This window comes from Vigna unguiculata, chromosome 1, assembly GCF_037176805.1.
Source record: "Vigna unguiculata cultivar grain cowpea cultivar isolate G323 ecotype 2 chromosome 1, ASM3717680v1, whole genome shotgun sequence".
NCBI classification, from domain to species: Eukaryota; Viridiplantae; Streptophyta; class Magnoliopsida; order Fabales; family Fabaceae; genus Vigna; species Vigna unguiculata.
In genome coordinates this window covers 8909489-8932971 of record NC_140792.1, presented here as the reverse complement: position 1 = coordinate 8932971, position 23483 = coordinate 8909489, and the positions used below count along the sequence as shown (strand labels likewise).

Here is a 23483-nt window from a genome sequence, read left to right as displayed (position 1 = left end):
ACACAACAGTATAGATATCACAAAGATGGATGCTTTGCATCTTTCATTAAAAAAAATGACAAGAAAAAGGTGTTATATTCAGATGTTTATGCATGTTCTGTAGGGGACCAGTGTTTTCACTGGTCCAGCCAAATCTGCATATGTGCCTAAATTCTTAAAACTAAGTGGAGATGCCGCCTAATCACAACTATTGAGGTAAGAACACTCAAATAAAGAACATTAAGCAATGATACATTCCAAATTGTTTCAGAATAAAGACCAACAACATACCAATGCAATGTACTTTGAGAACCTTGGATCCACTTTATGAATAAAATGAAAGTCATTCAAATAACTTTCAATTAAATGTCATTGATTGAGAATCCTTTTAACTTAATCTGATACGAAACCAAATATGTAGTATGTAGGCGGCATGCACCATAATCATGCTCTGTAAGAATTCAATTAGTGTATATACAATATTGTAACACTTAAGATGAAAATTTGTCAATTTTTATCATAATTACCTTAAAGAGAAGGCAATAATTTCTGATGATTGACAGTATAAAAGCACTTTCATCAAACTCATTTCCAATTCGAGGGAACCCAAAATCAGATATTCTCACTCGATTGAATGGTTGCCCAATTGAGATGCCGCTAAAAAATACTGATCTATAAGAATTACGCCTGTAATTCTGTAAAAGATTAAAGCAAGTTATGAAGTACGATTAACACTCGCTCCAAGTAACAAGAAAACTGAAACTGGACCATTTCAATGTAGATACGGTAAAATGTTTCAAGATCAAGACTGGATGCTAGGAAAGTTTAACTAGTGCATGGTAGTTATATGCCCTGACAAAAAGAAAAAAGGAACCGCTGTTGACAGAAAAAGATGAAAATACTGAAACAAAGGGAAGTTTCACCACCCTTTCTACACAAGTCTCAACTGGAACGTTGACCACATATCCTCTCTCTCTCTCTCTCTAGTCTTGGACCATGTTGATCAGTTAATGGGATGCCGGACGAGTGACCCTTGGCCTCACCGGAGTCTTTGATGGACTTACCCTACAGAACAAGGGAAAAAATCAATATGGCTTAAATAAATTTAGTTGAAACTTGCATAACAGAAACTATGCTTAGGGAAAGGCACCAAACCTTATAGGCTGAGATCCCAAGAGCATCCCACTACAGTTTAGTGCAATAATGGCACTTTCAGCCTGCTCAGTAAGAAAAAAGTGCCAGTCAACATAATCTTCCGCTTGTGCAAGATAACACAATTCATTACAGTGAAAGCACAACACAAAAGAAATCATTAAATCTTTAGAGTTTATGTAAATGCTCTTGTGACAAGCTTTACGAAACGAGAGAAAATTTTGATTATTCCATAGGTCACCAGTATATTCATCCATTTAAGAAAATAGAAATATTAATTCATGCATCCTGTACTAAGGAAAACCATATATAATCTGTAAAGTCCTCTTGATGGGTTAACAATTATGCTTCTAGAAGACAAAGAACGGGTCAAGAGATCAATCAAATCTAACTCATCCATAACCCATTTGAGGTATCTAGAACAATAAACAATAATTGCTAGGTAAAAGCTTAATTCTTAGCAAGAGCTCATTCTTTTAAAAGAGACAAACTCCTTTAACATTTTACTCTCTTAAAAATACACATCGTAAACAGAACAATGAAATTTCAGTAGATTCATGACCATAATGCTGGCTGAATATAAACTAACCCTTTACCTGTATAGGGGGGAAGTAAGTGGAAGAATGTCAAGTCAGGGACTACGTGAATATCAATGTATAAAATAATAATACATATACTTTTGTGAGAATTTTAACAAAAATACTGGTTCATATAACAGCAACAAAAGCCTTATCACACTAGATATGGTTGGTTACATGGATATAAACTACCCCTTTACCGGTGTAGGGGAAAGTGAGTGGAAGATTGCCAAATAAGGGACTCAGTAAACGTCAATATTTAAAGTAGTAAGACAAATATACTTTTGAGAGAAATTTAACACAAAAACTAGTGCGTATAACAATATAATAACAACAAAGGTCTTCTCACAAAAGTAAGGTCAGTTACATGGATATTATCACAGTAGGTAAATTTTAACATCTCTGGGCTCAACTAATCGAATTCTGAACTATATTCTTCAGCATGAAATCTCTGTTAACCAAATCCTTCAAATTCTGGTGCATGGCATGAAAGAATAGTGGAAGACAATGGAGCTCAAAATTAATAGAGAATATTATGAAATAAAAGTTATTGAATTGTTACAGTTGACATGAACACGTATCAAATAGAAGCATATAGAATCCTCCTAAAATAGTCAACATGGGTTGAATTAGTTTAGTTGTTTGTGATGCAATTATTTCTATCATAAACTATGAAAGTGTAGCGCTGAGCAGGCACTGCATGTGGTATAGTCTAGACTTACCATTGCAAATTCCACAAAAGCAATTCGAGTGGAATGCACATGGTCCCCCAAAAGCCTCAGGCGCGTAACCTGTAAATAGAATGGCAAACTCAATCAACTCTTCTAACATAAATAAGTTCCAACATATATAGCATGAACCAATTATGTTCTGGTCTAACCTCACCACAAGCTGATTCAAAAAAATTCTTCACTTCAGCTTGAGAAATCTGCACTCATTTGAGAAAAATAAATAATGCATTAATAGTTTTAGCTCCAATATCCATCTATACATGTCATAGATGGGCATATCTTATAACTATCCTGATAAACTTGTTAAAAACTGCTAATTAGGTCAAGAAGTGTTATGACTAACGCTCTGAATCTTTCTAGCCAACTGGATGATGAATTGTTCCTAAATTAAAATAGTTATACTTGTAACAAAAACATCTGTATTTCCCCAAAAAGTAATAAGATACCTTCTTATCAATATTTGTACAATAGACAGTTCGGGCACACATTTCGCGCTCATCATCCGACTGCATGTTCCAGAAGAAAGAGAAATTTAATAGACCAAAGATTTTTAAGCATCATTTTACATCTCAATGTAGCATATGCACAACAAAACCATAATTATCTATAAATTACAATCTGTTTCAAATTTTAAGAAAGCATTCATTGAAAAGAGAAAATAAAATATACAAGGGGCACAAGGAGATAAGAGAACTCATGAAATGTGCAAATCAATTTATTTCAACAATGCAGAAATGAGGTGTTCTAACTATGTCTATAAATAAGCTTTCTTATCACAACAAAAGGGCAAAGCTACATCTAAACAAGAATTTTCAAGTCCAACTATGTCCATGAATATAAAGCAGCAGAGAGTTTCTGTACCCTAGGGAGGAATGTAGGATTCACAGGAAGAATGGCAGTTTTTGAAGGAAGAACCCTCACTGGATAGTATCCAAGTACAGTACCACCAAGGTTTAAAGCTGTTCTAGCACCATCTGTGTACACAAATTCCATACAAATGCTTGATATGGTTGAAAATACGTATTTGTATTTTCCATAAGGAGAATTTAAAGAAGTATGATTTACAGAAGAAGACTTACACTCATCTGCAAACTCAACAAAAGCAAAACGAAGAACTGAATGTGGGTCACCGCAAATTCGGCAATCAATTACCTTCAATACAAATCATCCAATAAAGCATCTTAATTACAGAAGTAGGGTAATAGTTATAACAAAAGATGTATCTTTTAAATTTAAATCCTAGATAGTCGGCAAGAGAAGAGATATTACTTTGCTACAACACAACGTATATCAGATAGAGATGTCAGGAAGCACAATCAAATTTCTAATAAACTCTGCTCAGTGACTACTACTGCTAGTGAAGATCTTGATGTCAAACAATGGCCATCTAAAATTAAAACTTAGGGTGTTATATGCCAGTCAATATACAAGAAAGATGGAGCCCATTTCAAGGGAAACAATAGTTAAATAATTACAACAGCAACCAAGGGTGGGGTCAACCATAATCTATCCTGGTTAGCTCATAGAATGGCCAACCTCAACAAAACTATGATGCCATAGCGCATGGTAGGATGGAAGCTATGCTGAAGACAATGGAAAAAAATTGTAATTTATACACCCATAAATGCTCAAAAAATGTTTAAAGGAATGTCATCCTCGCAATTTAATTATCAAAACTCCAAGTCTAGAAGCAATGATCATTTAAGACATAATTACAGAGTCATTAACAATGGAAAGAGACTAATTTTGAGACTGAGGTACTCTGTTGGTCTCAAGAAACAGAACAGAACATCGCACGGAAAATTGGTCTCAAGAAGCTGCAGCAAAAAACAAAGGCTTGACCATGAGCAAGAACTATGCCTTGGTCAAGAAGGAAAAAACTCAGCAGAGGTTAAACAGGTTCCAGAAAACATATTAGGACAGCTGAAAATTGTTTTGGCCTACTGGAGAAGCAGAGGATTCCCAGAAAATGCATCAATTTCAAAGAGATGTAAAGAGCAAAGGAACAGGGCAACAAAATATAATGGGTCACTCTTCAAAGGAGGGAGACATGGACAAGTACTCTGCCATGGATCAACAAAACCATTGGACTCCATCAACGACCAATGTTTTCTCCACCCTGCCACTACCTAATTTAATAACACTGTAATCTGTGTGCTGGAATTCTTTATTTGACACTAAAGATAAATATATGAACACAAACTCAAAAGAATCATGGTCAGACTTAGAAGGTCAACGAAAGTGATTAAATTAAGATTCCTTCAGATAAACAGATTAACAACTTCCATTTTGTTAAGGAATTGATATTTTCAGTGACTGTATATATGTAACATTAACAAAAGATTATTTCTCAAAAATTAAATATATATATTTCTAGATAATAATTTGCCAGATGAAATATTTCCAAAACAAGCCAGAGGCATTTTTTAAAAGATAAATACTTCATACCAGTTCTGTGGTCTTTTATATCAGGTCCAAACTAATTTAATGTGTTTAAATGGAAAAAATATAGCAATAACAGCAACCAAAGCTTCAAAACTAACCAAGATAATTGTACTCAAGAATTGAATGAGTATAACCGTAAATTGAAACAAGAAAAAGGGAAAGAAGAGCTTTGAGCTGACTGAAAAAAATGACAGAAAAAATCATGTATAAAATGGAGTGAAGAGTTTATTCAAGAAACAGGTTTCATGCCGCACTAAGAGGTATGGTGCAGCGAACTGGGTGAAAAGTAGACAGCTAAAATTTCAGAAAAGAAATTAACAGAACAGGGACTTGTTGGTCATGCTCAGCATATTGCACAATGGTAGGGAAGAGAAATTCCAGCAACCTAGGCACAGAGTTTACTATAAATGACAATAAAGCTATGTGATAACCATAGAAAAGATAATGGAGACAAATGACAATCACAACACAGAACTTCAAAGAAAGTTAAAATTCTGCAATGTAATATTTTCATCTAATTGTAAACTAAAAAGAAAGAATAATCAAGCTATGAACAAGGCTCATAACTTACTTGTCCACAACTGCTGAATAATGCTGCAAGCCTCTCTTCAGTAACCTAGACCAAGACAAAAGATTCTTCAAATAATTCTGTTTACCATGATTGGAACAGTACACTAAACAAACTAGAACAACAAAAGCCCTATACCACTAGTTGATCGGCTACATGGATTACAGTTCACACAATGCCATTTCACTTGGTTAAAGGCCAAGTATCAGTGAGTCCTAATCCCAAATAAAGGAGGAGGGTTGTGATAGACCTTTGCTAGCCAAAGTAAAACTCGTTGATATATGGAAACACTAAACAAGCAAAATCAAGATTTCATGCCATTTTCAATTCACTTACATGCTGATCAATATCAGAAACATATACTGTTCTTCTAATGCTATCTTCTCTCTGAGCCTTTAGTGATCTTCCACTCACCCTCCTTCTTCCTTGGTTAAAACTATTTCTTCTCTGCAAGATAATGAAAGAGTTAAATTCAGTGAACACAATTTGTCAGCAAGATTACTTTGCTCACAAAAACTGGAATGTTCACATCAAAAATATGGTATAGGACAATTGTAGTGTGAAACATGTCATAATCAGTCGTGTGAAACTTGTCATAATCAATTTGGAGTTCACCATAAAACAAGAAGACAGATTACAGACAATACAAAAGTTGTAGGTAGCAACACATATCTGAAAGACATCCTAATTATGATGTAAATTGAAGAATAAAAACACAAATTTCCCACAGAAACAAAATAAGCACGAAAGGCTGTGTAGTGATCACTGATACTGTAGAAAGTTGCGGGAAAATGAAGCCAGAATTGTAGTTGTCAACCATGACATACCATGACTCTCACAAAATATACTAATATATACAGAAAAACCACATTTCTTCATTTGTATACGTGTAACTAAAATCAAATAGTTGAGACTCAATTGGATTCATCCCAGTTAAGAATTTAAAGCAGCAACAAAACTGTTACTTTGCTAAATACTTGGGTTCTCAGTCTCTAACAGTATTGCCATGAATAGTTGAGACTTAATTGGATTCATCCCAGTTAAGAATTTAAAGCAGCAACAAAACTGTTACTTTGCTAAATACTTGGATTCTCAGTCTCTAATCAGTATTTTCATTCTACCATTGCGCCCTTTTTTTAGGTGGTGCAGCTAGAACATTTCATCATGATTTCTTTAATTTTTGTTTTCTGAGTCATCACCTAGTGCTAGTAGGTTTCCCTCATTCACTAAATTGATGAAAATTCTGTCTTTATCCGGACATGAAAGTTTTAACAACATAACAAATTATCATATAGACAAAATTCATGGCATAATCATGCAAAAACCAAGGCTGAAACTAGAAATGAGAGATCAGAGGCAGAACAATCCTACCCTTCGATTGTTTGCGAAATTCTCATTAGCAGAAGTCTTAGAGTTGACCAGAAAGTGGGTTGGTGAGAGCTGATTAAAGCCCTGAAGGCGATGATCATGATTAGGAGGATATGATGAAGGGAAAAACTCCTTGGCCAAAGGATTCAACTTTGTGAACATGTCAACCAGCTTCTGGACACTGAATTCAGATTCAGCCTTAGGTTTTGAATCCATTTTGTTGGCATCAGCGGGAATCTCAGCAACCGCAGCCATGGAAATCAAAGTCACCAACCCCACAAAAACCCTCACCAATTTGCAACACTTCAGTCCTAAAGATGATATTTTTAGACCGGAAATGGAAGAGAAACACAAGGAATCGATGAGATTCCCTACTTCTTCATACAGCCCGGAAAGAAAGAGAAGAAAAAAAAGAAAGAAAGAAAGGAAAAAATGCAGAATTTACAGAAGCAAAAATATGATCAGTTATTTTTTAGATTACTATTTAAGAAAATTGGAAATGAACAAAAACTCATTTAACCAATGCTCGGAAATTGCTAATAAAACAATGAAGAAAAAAATGCAAAGGAGAATTAGGGTTTAGAAATGAATCATAACACAGCAAAGGAGAGAAAGAGAGAGAGAGAGAGTAGAGGTGGTGTGTGGAATAGCACAGGCTTTGGCTTTAGCTACCACTGTCTTGGCCTTTCCTTGTGTTGTGTGGGTTTTTTATTTCTTCTTTTTCTTTCTTATTTTTAAAATTCAAGATTTTGAGTTTAGTTATTAAAATTAATAAAATTACATTAATAGTATAAACTTTTTTATAGTAATTCATTGTTATAGATGGTAATATTCTTAAATGTTTTAATAATCATTATAAGAAAATAATATATTTTTAAACTAATCCCTTATTAATAAAAAAGTTATTTTAATCAAATATTAAAATTAAATTAATATATATATATATATATATATATATATATATATATATATAATAATTCACCTATAAACATCTAAAAATGTGTGGTTGCAAACTTAATTTTTTATCAAGAAAGTTATATCTAATATCCCCAAATGAAAAGTTATTTGTTTAAAATATTCTTTTTATTTATTAAAATTCTCTATCCATTGTATTATTTTCATAAGTAAAATGAAATTATACTATCTAAAAATACTGTTATCCACTTATAACAGTATTTAAGTATATAGTTGCATTAGATATCATCGAGATAAAAGCTTAGCTACTTTTGATAAAAATCCTATTTTTAAAGAAGGGTGATTTTATTAAGAAAAACATTTGATTCTTACCCAAAAACAAATATTAATATTTAAAAAAATGGTTTAATTATATTTTTAATTGGTTAACAATGTCAACAAATTTTATGTTAATTAAACTTATAAATTAAAATATCTTACAATTTTAAATATTTATAAATTAATAATAATTTACTTTTTATTTTATGCACTTTTTTGTCATTATAAAACTGTCAATCTAACCAAACTCAGCACTTATAATAAGTTAATAGTATTATTCTTCCAAATGTTTTTATAAACTCAAATTAGAACTTTTCTTAAACAAATTGAGTTTCATTCCACTCAAATAATGTCATACTGAAATTTTACATCTTTGATTATGTCTTAACATTTTTATTAATTGATTTTATAAAAATTAGTGTCCTAAATAAAATATATATGTCTGGAAACCTAAAATATAAAATAAAAATTACCATGCTTAAAAAAATAATAGTAATAATAGTTAACACAGATTTTTAAAAATTCATATTACATCTTTATTTATTTGTCATTTTCCATAATTTTCAATAAATTTTATGGGTAAAGGAAAAAAAAGTAAAAACATTTATATTAAAATATACCGTATGAAATAATATGCATATATAATTGTATATTTTATAAAAATTTTCAATAAATTTTATGGGTAAAGGAAAAAAAATAAAAACATTTATATTAAAATATACCGTATGAAATAATATGCATATATAATTATATTTTTTATAAAAATATCATATCAAACTCTTTAGGAAATATACCTGGGAAAAGAAATAATATTACTATTATGTTTTTTAAGCTATAAATTAAAAAGTGAAAGTGAGTTCAAGTATATCTAATTTCTAATTTTTTTCCTATTTTAGCAATTACTGGATATATTATTCCTAACAACAACCTTTATACAAGGACTGTTACCTACTTAAGATTCTCAAATTCATTTTATCCTTTATATATATATTTTGTTGTTGAGAATAAGTTATTGTTGAAATTTCTCACCTATCTACGTTCACAATTTACAAAGAGTATTACTTTTTAATTGTTATACTTCTATTTATTTATAAATACTTACTTCAAACCAAATATATGTGCATAAAAGTTTAGCATTCCTACTTTTGGTGTGTATGGTATACAGAACAAAGATGGGCCATATGGGGATAAGGATTTATACACTTTTAAGTATAGTTCTAAGTGCACGTGTTTATTTTGTCAACGTCATTATATTAAATTTAAAAATAAAATAAATTATATGTCCTCTTGGTTTGCTCACAAGTTAATCGTCTCTTTTAAGATAGAATATTTTAATGAAAACAAATACATCCGAATCATAAAGAAGTTGTCTTTTCACAGTTGAATTTTTTTAAGATTTTTCTAAATTTAAGTTCCATCAAACTTTTATCCTTTGAAAAATAATTACAGACTGTTTAATTTTCTCAACACTTAATTTACAAAAGTCTAAGAAAAGAATGGTACCAAATTATTACATTCGTTGTATGTACATACTTATATCAATTTTAAACTGAAGTCATCATGTTTATTTATTGCATTTTAAAAGAAAAAGACAATATATATACATTTTATATTACATATTTATATAATAACGTATATTAAAAATTCAAATTCAATTAACAATTAATATTTAGAAAGAAATAAAATCACCATAGACATTGATTATAGTTTATCTTTTTTTAATATAAGTTAACACAGTATAAGTATGAGGCATTTTTCGACCTTAAAAGATATATAGTCTAGACGAGTACATATCGGTTATCTAAGATGATATCTGCTCAATGTCAAAACCATCACCATTCAGAACAAATATATTAATGTTAATCACATTAATCAATTATCAAGTAATTAATGTCTTGGACCCAAACCCAACTAAAGCCCATGAACAGTAGTATAAGTTGCACGTTTTATAAAGTACATTGATTATGTATTTATTAGTATTTATTATCCTCTAACACATTAGGTTGACTTTGGCATCAAAGTGTCTTCTGCATGCACATCCCCCTTGGTGCAGTTCGAGAACGAGTACCTTTGGAACCTGAGGATGCGTACCCATTGAAGTTGTGGCACTTGAAGTACTTTAGAAGACTTTACATGTATATCTCAATCATGTAAGAACAATTGGCGCCCACCATTGGGCTAAAGATGACAACGAGATAGGACAGATACGAGTTTCGCTATCCATACACATTCCCAGAGAAAAAAATCATATCATCCTCATACCCAAACCCAGCTATTATCAATTTTTTGTTTCAACCTCATCCCCACAAAGAGTATAAACTTGTACCCATATCAATACATGCTTTTAGGTAGGGCAATCGGGTGGGGACGAGTTTTGCAATCACATACCCATCCCATAGAAAAAATTCATCCTTATCCCCAAACCTAGCGAGTATTAAACTTTTGTCTCGTTCTCATCCTCAAGTAATGGATATATACCCATACTCACACTCATACCTAGAGATGGCAAATAAACCCGTCCCCGTGGGTATTGCCCGAATCCGTCCCCGTTTTGACGGGAAATCCCCGCATTGACTGGGTATGGGTATAGGGAATCCCCAATTTTTTCGATTGGGGATGGGGATGAATATATCCTCGCCATAATACTCGTCCCCGCCATATCTCCATCCTCTTTTAAATTATTAAAATATTCACAATTAATTAAGTAACCCTATATATATATATATATATATATATATATATATATATATATATATATATATATATATTCTTTCCATTTTTTATCTTATCATAATCTTTATGTAATTATGTTAAAATGATGTATGTTAATTAAAAAAATATTATGTCTAACATTTAAATATTTCTATTATTTTTTAATATTTTTATTTATTGTATATTTTCCTTTCACATGAGAATGTTTAATACTCTCGATTTAAGTGTTTAATAGGATAAACATTTCATTTACTAGGTAATATAAAAAAAATTCTTTACTTATTATTATTAATTTTTGTTTCATTTGAACTCTTTTATTTCTCAACCATTGAGTATATATGTTGATATTTGAAAAGTTTTCTTAGATCTCTAAGGTATTTTTCGTCTTATCATACCCCTAATTATACATTTGTTTTTCTTTGTGTAATTCCTTCCAATAGTCTCCAAATTGTTTATAATACACACATTTGTTAATTTTTTAATATTTTTATTTTTGTGTATTTTCATCATGTAGAATATTATTTCGATAAATTTTATCTAATTATTTTTTATTTTCTAACTCATTACAATCATACTTTAATTTTTTTCACTATAATTGTATAAATAATTTTTATTTACTATAATATAAAAATTTAATGTAATTGCCATGAATATTTTTTTATCACCATCCAACATATATTGGAGTTTAAAAGATACAAGATCTATGATAAAATTTTATTATGTTTATTATTTATTTTTTGCGTCATTTTTTTATCAACCATTGAGTATATATGTTGATATTTGAAAAGTTTTGTTAGATCTCTAAGTTATCATACCATTAATTATATATTTGTTTTTCTTTGTGTGATTCCTTCCAATAGTTTCCAAATTGTTTATAAGACAAACATTTGTTAATTTTTTTAATATTTTTATTTTTTGTTTATTTTCATCATGTAAAATACTATTTCGATAAAGTTTATCTAATTATTTTTTATTTTCTAACTCATTACAATCATACTTTAATTTTTTCACTATAGTTGTATAAATAATTTTTATTTACTACAATATAAAAATTAAATGTAATTGTCATGAATATTTTTTTACCATCATCCAACGTATATTGTGATTCAAAAGATATAAGATCTATGTTAAAATTTTATTATTATGTTTATTATTTGTTCTTTGAGTCATTTTGATTAAGTGATGTATTATAACTTTTATGAGTGTATAAAAAATAGATTCATTATAATTTAAAAAATTGAAGTAAACAAATATTTAAAATATATTTTAATTTAAATATTTTTTTCCTTTTATATTTTTTAAAAAATATTCTTAAAATTTATCAACTAGGTTTCATTAATGTTTGCAAATTTAATAAATGTTTTGGTTCTCATCAAATTTTATTTGGTATTATAATCTAAGATGTAAACAATTATAATTTATTTCAAAGTATTTGATATCGAAGAAACAACCATACTCCTAATATTGAATATTTAATAATATTATGTTTCCCTTACCGTAATTTTTTATAAAAATTAATTAAAATTAATATTAAAATAGTAAGAAAACGGGTATGGGTATGGGTACGAGATTACACCCGTTACCCGGTGGGGATGGAGATGGGACAAAAGTTTGATACCCGTTGGGTTTGGGTATGTGGATGTGGATGAATTTTTTTTACGGGGATGGGTATGGGATAGTGAAACCCGTCGTCGTCCCGCCCCGTTGCCATCCCTACTCATACCCCTAGCTTTCTTACTGTTTCAATATTAATTAATTAACTTTTATAAAATAATATAAAATTACAGTAAAGGAAATATAATATTATAAAATATTCAATATTAAGTGGAAAGTTGTTTTTTTGATGTCAAATATTTAGAAAGAAATTATAATTATATACATTTCAAATTAGAATACCCAAAAAAAAATTCATGAGAACCAAAATATTTATTAAATTTACAAACATTAATGAAACCTAGTTGATAAAATTTAAAATATAAAATATAAAAGAAAAACAAATATTCAAATTAAAATATATTTTAAATGTCTGTTTACTTCAATTTTTTAAATTCTAATTATTCTCTTTCTTTACACGAATAAAAGTTATAATACATGACATGATCAAAATCATGCAAAAAATAAAGATTAAACTAATAATAATAAATTTTTAACATAGATCTTGTATATTTTGAACTTCAATATATGTTGGATGATGATAAAAAAAATGCATAGCAATTATATAATTTTTTATATTATAGTAAATAAAATATATTTATACAATTGTAGTGACGAAACTATAGTTTGATATTGAGTTAGAAAAAAAAATACTTATATAAAATATATCAAAATAGTATTTTACATGATAAAAATAAACAACAAATAAAATATTAAAATATTATCAAATATGTGGCTTAGAAACAATTTGAGAGATGGTTGAATGAAATCTCACAAAGGAAAACAAATATATAATTTATGGTGCGATAAGATGAAAAAATACCTTAGAGATCTAAGAAAACTTTTCAAATATCAACATAGTCAATGGTTGAGAAATAACGAAAATATTTTTAGCAAAACAAAAAAGTTCTTCAAACGAAACAAAAATTAATAACAATAGTCTAAAAAAGATAAATTTTTTATATTACCTAGTAAATGAAAAGGTTTATGCTATTAAACACTTGAATTGAGAGTATTAAACATTTTCATGTGAAAGGAAAATATACAATAAATAAAAATATTAAAAATAATAGAAATATTCATATGTGAGACATAAAAAATATTTAATTAACATACATCAATTAAACATAATTAGATAAATGTTATGATATGATGAAAAATATATTAGAGATGCCAATGAATTTCATAAAAAACAAATAATTAGAAGAATTAAAAAATAAAAAGTGTGTAGTAATATATATATATATATATATATATATATATATATATATATATATATATATATATATATATATATATATATATATATATAAAAGGTTACTAAATTGACTATGAATATTTTAATAACTGTGGGGATGGGGATATGGCGGGAATGAGTATTATGGCGGGTATGGGGACGGGGACGGGGCAGATATGTACATCCCAAACCCCTCGAAAAAGTCTGGGATTCCCCATACCCATACCTATACTCATACCAATCAATGTAGGGATTCCTCATCAAAACGGGGACTAGTTTGGGCAATACCCACGGGATAAATTTATTTGCCATCTCTACAAGCTTTCTTATTGTTGAATATCAATTAATTAATTTTATAAAATAATGAAAATTATATAACGGAAACATAATAATATTTAATATTAGAAGGAATATTGTTTCTTCAATATCAAATATTTAAAAATAAATTGTATTATAATAATATACATTTCAAATTAGAATTCCAAATATAATTTCATGAGAACGTTTATTAAAATTGCAAACATTAATGAAACCTAGTTGATAAAGTTTAAAAATACTTAAAAAATATATAAAAAGAAGAATAAATATTCAAATTAAAAATTATTTTAAATGTCTATTTACTTCAATTTTTTAAATTCTAATGAAATCTCTTTTTATACACTAATAAAAGTTATATTACATCACTTGATCAAAATCAAACAAAGAACAAAGATTAAACTAATAATAATAAAATTTTAACATAAATCTCATCTTTTGAACTTCAATATATGTTTGATGGTTATAAAAAATATTCATGGCGATTACATTAAATTATTATATTATAGTTAATAAAATTTATCTATACAATTATAGTGATAAAATTACACATATGATAATGAGTTAGAAAAAAATAATTATATAAAAAATATCAAAATAGTATTCTACAATATAAAAATAAACAACAAATAAAAATATTACAAAAATTATCAAATGTGTTTCTTAGAAACAATTTGAGAGGTCATTGAATGAATTAGCATAAAGGAAAACAAATGTATAATGAAGGGTATGATAAAATGAAAAATGCCTCACATATCTAAGAAAAAATTTCAAATATCAACTTAGTCGATGATTGATTGAACGAAAATTGTTTTAGTGAAATAAAAGAGTTCTTCAAATGAAGAAAAAATTAATAATAATAGAATAAAGAAGATAAATTTTTTTATATTACCTAATAAATGAAAGGCTTATGCTATTGAACACTTAATTGATAGTGTTAAACATTCTAAGTTGAAAAGAAAATATACAACAAATAAACATACTAAAAAATAGTAAAAGTATTCAAATGTGAGGCATAAATAATATTTAATTGACATACATTATTTAAACATAATTGCATAAAGGTTGGGATAAGACGAGAAATATATTGAAGATGCGAGTGAATTTCATGACAAACTAAACAATAAGAAGAAATAAAACAATAGAAAGTGTATAGTGTGTGTATTTATATAAAGGTTACTTAATAGACTATGAGTAGTTTAATAATTTAAATAGTGGTAGGGATATGGTGGGTATAGGTATTATAACAGGTATGGGGACGAGGAGCAACCAACAACTCTTTAACACCTGAAAGGAACCATAGACATCCCTTTATTGATGGAATCACTGAAACCCCCCTTCCAAAGCAATGGAAGGCTCCTACAGTATCTTATGATGGTAGTACAGACTCGGAAAATTACCTGTCCGTATACACCAATCAGATCAGTCTTTACTTAACTAATGACGTCTTCTTATGCATAACATTCTCTTCTACTTTAAGAGAGCCCGCCCTAAAATGGTTTGCCAACCTTTCGCAGTTCTCCATTGATTGTTTCAACCCTCTAACCTTAACCTTCACAACACATTTCAAAACCAACTGTTGTGATGACATTACTTCCCTTTCCGTCCTCAACATAAGGTAGGAATATGGAGAATCTCTTTGAGCCTTTATTGACAGATTTGGTATAGTCGCTCTCAAGATCAATAATTTGAACCCTGAAATCATACTACAATATAAAATCATCGTCTTGCAAGTGAGGCCATTTGTCGATGAACTATGTATGAATTCTCACGCAAACATGAACGAACTGAGATAGCGCGTCGCTAAGTTCATTAGAGTAGAAGACATGAGGGAGTACTAGAACAAGCTCAAGGCTAAGACTACATAACTAAGAAGAAGGAATCTGACAAGGGACCCGTGTAAAGAAACAATCCACACCCATGATATTGCAAGCCCATAAGATACTCACACTACGCAACTGTTAATGCCCCCAAAGCGTGCATCTTAGAAGAAGCGTAACAAGTTGATCTCATTCCACCTCCCAAAACTTTCGGAGCCTTGCCAATGCCCATATGAGTAAGTATTGCAAATACCATTCTAACAATGAGCATACTATTGATGAATGTACAACTCTAACAGATAAGGTAGAATAGCTGATAAGGGTTGGACACCTTAAGCACTTTGTAAAGCACAAGGACGAGGGGGCATCCAAATTTGGGTATCGAAGATACAATAACAGAAGAGGTGACAAGAGAGACAAAATTAGGTACGAAAGAAGAGAAAGATTGACATAGCAATAAGAAAAACGTCATGATCATCAAGATGATAGGCCTCCTCTAAGGGGTACGATCAACACCTTATCTGGAGGTTTTGTAAAGGGAGGGTCCTCCTCCTTGGCTAAGAATAAGCACTTGAGAGTAGTCTAGTCAATACATGAAATATCATAGAGGTATAAGATAGGATGCCTCCAATCACGTTTACAGACTCTAACTTTCAAGGAGTTAATCCAGACCAAGATGACCCGATAGTCATTAGAGTTAAATTTGAGAGCAGTGAATAAGATATTAGTTGATCAAGGAAGCTCAATAGTTTTTGGGTTTTTGCATGAATCGCCTGGCCGCGATGAACATTCGCTAGGTGACACAAACAAGATTTGCATGTTTTGGGGTTTCATGGTTATTCTGATTGGGGAAAAAGAGATTTTTCTTGTTGATGGAATGTTGGATGTTAACAATTGGCGAATTACAATGTGATTGAAATTAATAGGATGGAATTTTTGTGAATAGACTTTTAGGTTTTGAAAAATTGGGAATTTTGAGTGTAGGAATAATTGATGCGTGAATTACATTAAAAATTTGTATGCTTGCATTGAAAACGATAATAAGTACCATTGGAAGTATGATTGCCTATTGAATATACGTTTTGGAATTTTTGGGACTTTCACAGGTTTGGGGAAATGTTGGGTTTTACCCAAAATTTTATGTACCGGCTGGCGGCACCTTACTTGTCGCTAGGCACCAGCATAGGCAAAATGGCACATTGTGGTTGTGAGGTGTAGATGAGGGTCTATAATTCATTTGAGTTAAATCTCATTAGGTATGTGGATTTGTGGACTCTTGGACAAGGGGCTAGTGAGGTAATACACATGAATTAAGAGTAGGAAATAATTTTATTGTGATTTGGTAATTGGAAGAAGGGTGATATGAAAAACAATGCATATTAAGGGGCTATATTAGGACTATACATAAGTTGGCTGCATAATAAGAATTAGGAGTTGAAGTTCTCTTGGGAGCTGCCTAATTGGAGTGTAAGGGGGGGTTATAAGGCTAAATATTGATGTTGATGTTGGGATTGTATGAGGGTTGGCTGAAAGGGGTGATTATAGTTATTGATTAAATAAGATTAGAATTCAGATTGAGATATGGGATTATTGGTTGCTGGAATTGGAGTTCCTATGTTTAAGCTTAACTTGTGATTGGGTTTGAAGGTGGATATGGTTCCAAATGGGAATGGTATGAGTGCATTAGTAATGCATAGGCATAAGGGCAATATGGATCAGGTTAAAGTGTAGGAGTTCACAATTTGGTGTTTCCAGGTGAGTCTACTAGAATTTGAGAGGGTGAGACTTGATTTTGCAGGGTGCAAAATAATAATAAAAACTAGTAAAATTGCGTTAGTAGTGTAGCCTTGTGGTGGGGTCTGGACTGCCAAGCGATAGCTACAAAAACAGAAGCCCACTAGATGCATGACGCCTGGCAGCTAGGATAGTCCCAACAAGCGATACCTGTAGAACCAAAGACCTCTAGAGCGATTGGCACTTGACGGTGAGAGGCTTCCGCGAGGCGGTTTGCGACTAAACTTCCCCTGATGGCACTTAGGCAACGCCAAGTGATAAAGTAGGGGACACGGGCTTGTTTCTATGGATTGGTGAGTGGTCTACAAGGCTTTGGATGATGCCTTAAGTATGAAGTTTGCTGAAGCATTCCTTGAGTTGTGGCTCGGAATGACATTCCTTGAGTTGTGGCTCGGAATGACATTCCTTGAGTTGTGGCTCGAAATGGAGGGTAAACACTTGGCGATCCCAAGTTATGGCCTGGTGATATTGGTAACCGATGTGAGTATGTGAGTTGTGGCTCGTATGGATGGTCTCCAATTGATTAGTCAATCACAGGTTGTGGCTAGTGATGTTGTTAATGTTGTGTCGAGAGTATGAATTGTGGTTTGTATTAGGAACTCCACCTGATGTTACGGATGGTGGTTTGTAACACGTGTATCTACGAGTTGTGGCTTGTAGAGGTGGAACCATGAGTTGTGGCTTGTGGCAATAAAAGACATTTTAAGGTCATCATCTGAGGATGTAGGACGTGGATGAACATGATGGTGGTCATATTTTCTAGAACTAGAGGATAGTGGTTCTCAGAAAACAGCCTTCCAAAACCCTATTTTCCTCTCAGATTTTGCCTTTTATAGGTCTTACTAATTGGTTAATTAAAAAAAACATGAATTAACCTTTTTATTTCTATTCAAGGCCCATCATTTAAAGGTTTTTCAGCCCCTTTTTGCTACCCCCCTAAGGTCTCTCTCATCTTTTCATATTCAGCCACACAACCTTTTAGCAAAAAGAAGTTAAATTTGAGTCCACCCAGGTTCGAACCAACACCATGCCAAAGTAGTATCAACTCTAAACCATCAGGCCAACCCATATTCCTTGCTAACACATACATTTCAAACATTATCTTATACTGAGTGTGGCCCAACATATTATAAAAACTTTAATAACAAAATACACATAATTGGCATACTTAGGACTTGAACCCAAGTCCTCACACACAATCAAAGCACTCTCAACCACTTGAGCTAGTACTTTTCCATGTCATACATAAAAGAAATTAATGTCATAAATGCACTAACCTCCCGCATTTATTATTTAATTATTTATTTAAGTAATTAAATTCGCGGATCTTACAGAGGAGGGTAATCTTCCAGAACCGATTAGTACGAGCCATGATCTCTCACACTCCATTGGACTTCTAAAACCACCAGACTACAACCTATAGTGGTCATGTGTTACCCCAATACAAGCCAGACTCGTAATTGGGGCCCCAACAAAGCATCGTCTCAAGACCTCCATCCAATTTTGTGTAGAATCCCTCAAGCAATTCACCTTTGCCCCTAGAACCGCCTGGTGCCACATTCGTGTCGCTAGGCACAATCGAGCTCCAGGCCACCTAACGGGCACCCCACACCTATAGGTGCCAGGCGCTATCCAATGCCTTTGTCAGCTTGCTTCCGCCTGGTGGGTGATGAGTTCAAATTTTTGCCCTCATTTAATATTTAAATTTGGGAATTTAATTGAATTTTCTGTGCTTAAAGATTGATTTAATTAGGATTTGTGATTATTGGATTTATTGAGTAAGTTTGGTAAAAGTGGCGTAAAAATTGATTTTAGTTGCATAAAATATTATTGGATATTCTAACGTTTGTTGATGCAGCTGGAATTTATTTTTGGTCAATTAATAATGTGATTTTGAAATATTCAAAGTTACAAAATAAGTCCAAAATCAAGAAATTCTGAAAAAGAATAAATCAGGAGCTAAATGCACCCCCAGTTTTTATTTGCACACTCCTTCCTCAAGTGGACCACAAAAACCTGTTCTGCACCCCCAGTTTTCACTAAGTTGCACCCCTCCTACCACTTAAACTCCACTAAACCAGATCATGCCATGTGGCAATCCCCATCTCTTAAAATTAGCCAACCAAAGCAAGCCACGTGGCAACAATCCTTGCACCAACAAGCTGTCCAATGGAAGGCTGCCACGTCATCATCTTCATCTCCCAAAACCCTAACCCTAATTTTCTCCTCTCCTTCCATCACCATGGCAGCCGCCACCCTAGCCACTGCCTTTCCACCATCAACCACCGCGTCGGAGACCACACAGCAGCCAAGGAAGCCGGAAACCACCGTAGTGCGCGACCATCATCTCCGCATCTCACACCATCTTCCTTCTCGCCGGTGAAGTCACGAACTTGCACAGTCTTCATCATCTTCACCGCGCCGTCCACCATGGGAATGTGCCTGGAACGTGCAGCATCGCGTCCGCACACGAACCACAACTACAGCAGCGCGACTCCGCACTTGCAACCATCGCGTCCGCACACAAACCACCTTCTTCTCGCCTCCGCGGCACTTCTTCCTCACGCAGCAGCCATGGAAACTGCCACCGCGAAGCAAACTGGCGCGCCTCCATTGCAGATCTGCGAACAACAACAACAACCGCAGTTTCGCACACCACCATCTTCCTCCCTCCATTCGCGCCGCCGTTTCCGACAACCATCGCAGCTCCGCGAACCAGAACACCACCACCACGAACCTGCATCTGCGCGAACCTTCTCCGCAGCGCATCCGCTAGTGCAAACAGTGCGCATCTTCACCGCAGCGCGTCCTCATCGCTTAGCTATGGCAGCCGCCGCCGTCAGCCGTGCAGCCAAGGAAGAAACATGGGGCAGAAACCCTAATTCTGGAAAGTGCACTCTGCGCCACGTGTCAGCCTCTGATTGCACAGTCAAATTGGTCAAATTTGGTCAACTGGTCAACGTCAGCAGTCAACATTGGTCAAAACTGCAAATATGGTTAAATGAGAGGGGTAGAATTGGAAATTTGACAGCAATTAAGTTGCTAATTAATTAAATAAAAATAAAAGATTTTAGCAACTGACAGATAAAGCCCAAAGTCCAGTTGAAGCCTATATAAAGAGACTTAAGGGAGCAGAAGGGACTGACAATTTACAGCTGACAGCTTAGACACTTAGAACTCTCTGGTTTTGGCAGATACCGTCTCCACCACATCTCTCATCCTTTCTTTTATTTTTCTTTTCATCATATTATCATGTATTCCATCAAAGCCATGGAGGGCTAAGCTTTAAGGGTTGATTCCACTGTAATTTCTTAAATGGATTCTGAGGTTAGATGAATTTATATGTTTTGTTATTTTGATTATTGTTGTGGTTTTTGTTTATCTATGTCCTTTGCTTCTTAATCGAATAGAAAATAATGATTTTAAATCTACATGCATGCTAATCATATGAGTTAAAAGGTTTTTAAATTAAATTGAGACTTTACTTTGATTTTGTTTAGAAACTTTCATTTGATTAAATAAGTTTTTGCCAATAATTGAGACTTTAATTTGATTAGAGGTAATTACTTTAACTAAAATTAGTCAAGACTTTACTTTGATTAATTAAGTTTTCTATTTGGTAAAGAAACAAAGGAATAGACATGATTAGGCATAGTAAAATTAATTGAGACTGTACTTTGATTGAATTTACTATGGACAATCTAATAATTCTCACTTTTAATTGAGACTGTACTTTGACTAAAAGTGAGGATGCCAACAAATGAATTGAGTCTTTACATTGATTTATTTGTAAATCAACAACAATAATTAATTTAACAATAATCTCTAGATCACCAATGAAGAATCTTATTTAGAAAAAGCAGTGGAATTGACCTATTTACTATTACTGTGTTTACAATCTTCCGTGTCATTTTCTTTGCATATCAAAACCCCCTATTTTTATAGTTGCTAGTTTTAAATTGCATTTTTGAGAATCAAATATTTGAGATCAATTCCGTATTCGTTGTGAGACGACTCAGGGTTATCTTAACCCTAACTATTTTCTTCACTACAAACTGGCAATATACTGAAGTTGCTAAAGTAATGGTAATTTGATCGCCTAACGACAGCGATATCAGCGGGACCACCCCTTTCACTAGGCGCCCCGTACTCAAGGCTTCCCTATTTTCCCCATATCACCTGGCAGCTCATCACATGCCTCTAGGCGCCACACTAGTAACGCCACTATTACTGGTTTTTGGCATTTTGGGACTGGTTCTAAAGAACCCTAAGCATTTAACATATAATTCCTAGCACAATTATGTCTATCCGGTCATAATCATATAACTAAATCACCATTCAAACATTTATGGTTTCACAATTGAAATCATACTATTATTAGTTATCAATGTAATTCACTATATATCACATGCATCAATCCCTATATATTCATATATATACTCCACCATTTAAATCCATGCTAGCATTCAATTTCAAGTTATGAATAATACATGCTCATATCAAATATAAAGTACTAGCACTCTAACAACTTAAGCACATGATTCTATGCACCAATGCGAATTAATATAGCACTTCACGCCTCTTATACAACAATTTCCTTTATATTGATACACATGCATTCACCAATAAACCCATTCTCAACATGTGACTAACCCAATTCATGCAACATTGAACTTACCTCCAAAACAGTACCTACACACTTCATTTATCCTAATGCATCACACTAAAACCAATATTTTAGCACTTTACATGATCATGTATCCATACATAAATTCACATCAGTTGTTACTTGAAATTATCAAGAGATTATTCATGCATTTTAAAGACTTCCAAACTAGCAATCATGCTTATCACATATCTCCAACTACAAACATCCAAATTAATATCACTCTGCATAAACTAAATCGGATGGTTAACAAATCAAAAAACGCAGTTTTACAAAAACTGCGCACACTAGGAAAATTGGTGGTGCCTAGTGCCCAAAAGTAAGAACTTGGCGCTTGGTGGTATAAAACCAGCGTTCGACGGCCCTTACTGTGCGAAAACATGATAAATAGTGTTTTTCATGAAAAAAACACCAACACGCATCGTCTGGCGGCAACTCTTCACCACTAGGCGGTTCTTAACAAAAACCTATAAATTGGGTTGTTTCAACATGAGTTGCTTGGCGGCTTTGAAGGTTTGTTAGGCGGTTTTTGGAAAATTCTAGAAACGCAATGTAATCCAGAAAATGTACAACTATTGATTGAGGCTTATCATACAATGCACAATTACATTTGTGTATCCTTTTAATGTTACTTTTGGGGGAAATTAAATATTTTGAAAACCACATCTTTTTGCATATTTAATTAAAGGTACCGTCTTAGGACGGACATTGTGGGGGTGCTAATACCTTCCCCATGCGTAACTGACTTTTGGACCCAAAATCTGGTTTTTTAGCCGACCTTGTCTTATTTTTTTGGTTTTGCCTTAGTTTTCCAGAATAAACTATGGTAGCGACTCTAAACTCTGTTTTTACAAATTTTATTTTTGGTTCACCGTCCCTTCGCGATTTCAGTTGCGATAATAAAAAACACAAAAGAATCAAGAAGGCAACGAATTGGAGAAACTAGTTCGTGTCGCCTGGTGGACAATGTCATACCGCCAGGTGGTTCATAGGGAAACCTAGAAAACTAGGTTCAAACACATGTGTCGCCTGGCGGTAGTTCATGTGCCGCCAGGCTTTTTGAAAAAAATCCAGAAACGCGAAAAGAATTCGAGCATGGCAGAGACATACATCTTAAGCATCATTTAGTACAATACACAATCATGCAAATTTAAACTTAAACAGTAGGTAGAACTCCCCTAACCTGAATTTCTTGCTCTAAAATGTTCTAGCCGTTCCATTGGTCTAAGTTG

The 23483-nt window shown here is 32.5% G+C and overlaps 1 protein-coding gene across 2 annotated transcripts; it reads right to left on the bottom strand.

The window, feature by feature from the left end:
• Positions 1-724: 724 nt before the first annotated feature.
• On the bottom strand, positions 725-7506 carry LOC114192639 (polyadenylate-binding protein-interacting protein 9-like). Of its 2 annotated transcripts, XM_028082419.2 has the most exons (10): positions 6825-7505; positions 5790-5900; positions 5457-5501; positions 3520-3592; positions 3302-3414; positions 2887-2946; positions 2590-2637; positions 2432-2500; positions 1135-1196; positions 725-1044 (listed from the first exon to the last, which is right to left on the bottom strand). In XM_028082419.2, exons 1-10 carry the CDS (start codon positions 7074-7076, stop codon positions 987-989), a joined length of 891 nt encoding a protein of 296 aa, XP_027938220.1. In that variant the 5' UTR covers positions 7077-7505; the 3' UTR covers positions 725-986. The 2 variants fall into 2 exon arrangements, with proteins under 2 accessions (XP_027938220.1, XP_085526024.1); XM_085669898.1 differs by lacking the exon at positions 5457-5501 and having other exon boundaries at positions 6825-7506.
• Between the last annotated feature and the right edge of the window lie 15977 nt (positions 7507-23483).

What these genes read in the sequence shown, in the direction of transcription:
- LOC114192639 (XM_028082419.2), bottom strand. Translation starts at nt 7,076, where the DNA reads ATGGCTGCGGTTGCTGAGATTCCCGCTGATGCCAACAAAATGGATTCA. An exon ending in TTTCTGATATTGATCAGCAT is followed by an intron (nt 5,502 to 5,789) that starts GTAAGTGAATTG and finishes GTCTTGGTCTAG; the next exon opens with GTTACTGAAGAGAGGCTTGC. An exon ending in GTACAAATATTGATAAGAAG is followed by an intron (nt 2,638 to 2,886) that starts GTATCTTATTAC and finishes AAATGAGTGCAG; the next exon opens with ATTTCTCAAGCTGAAGTGAA.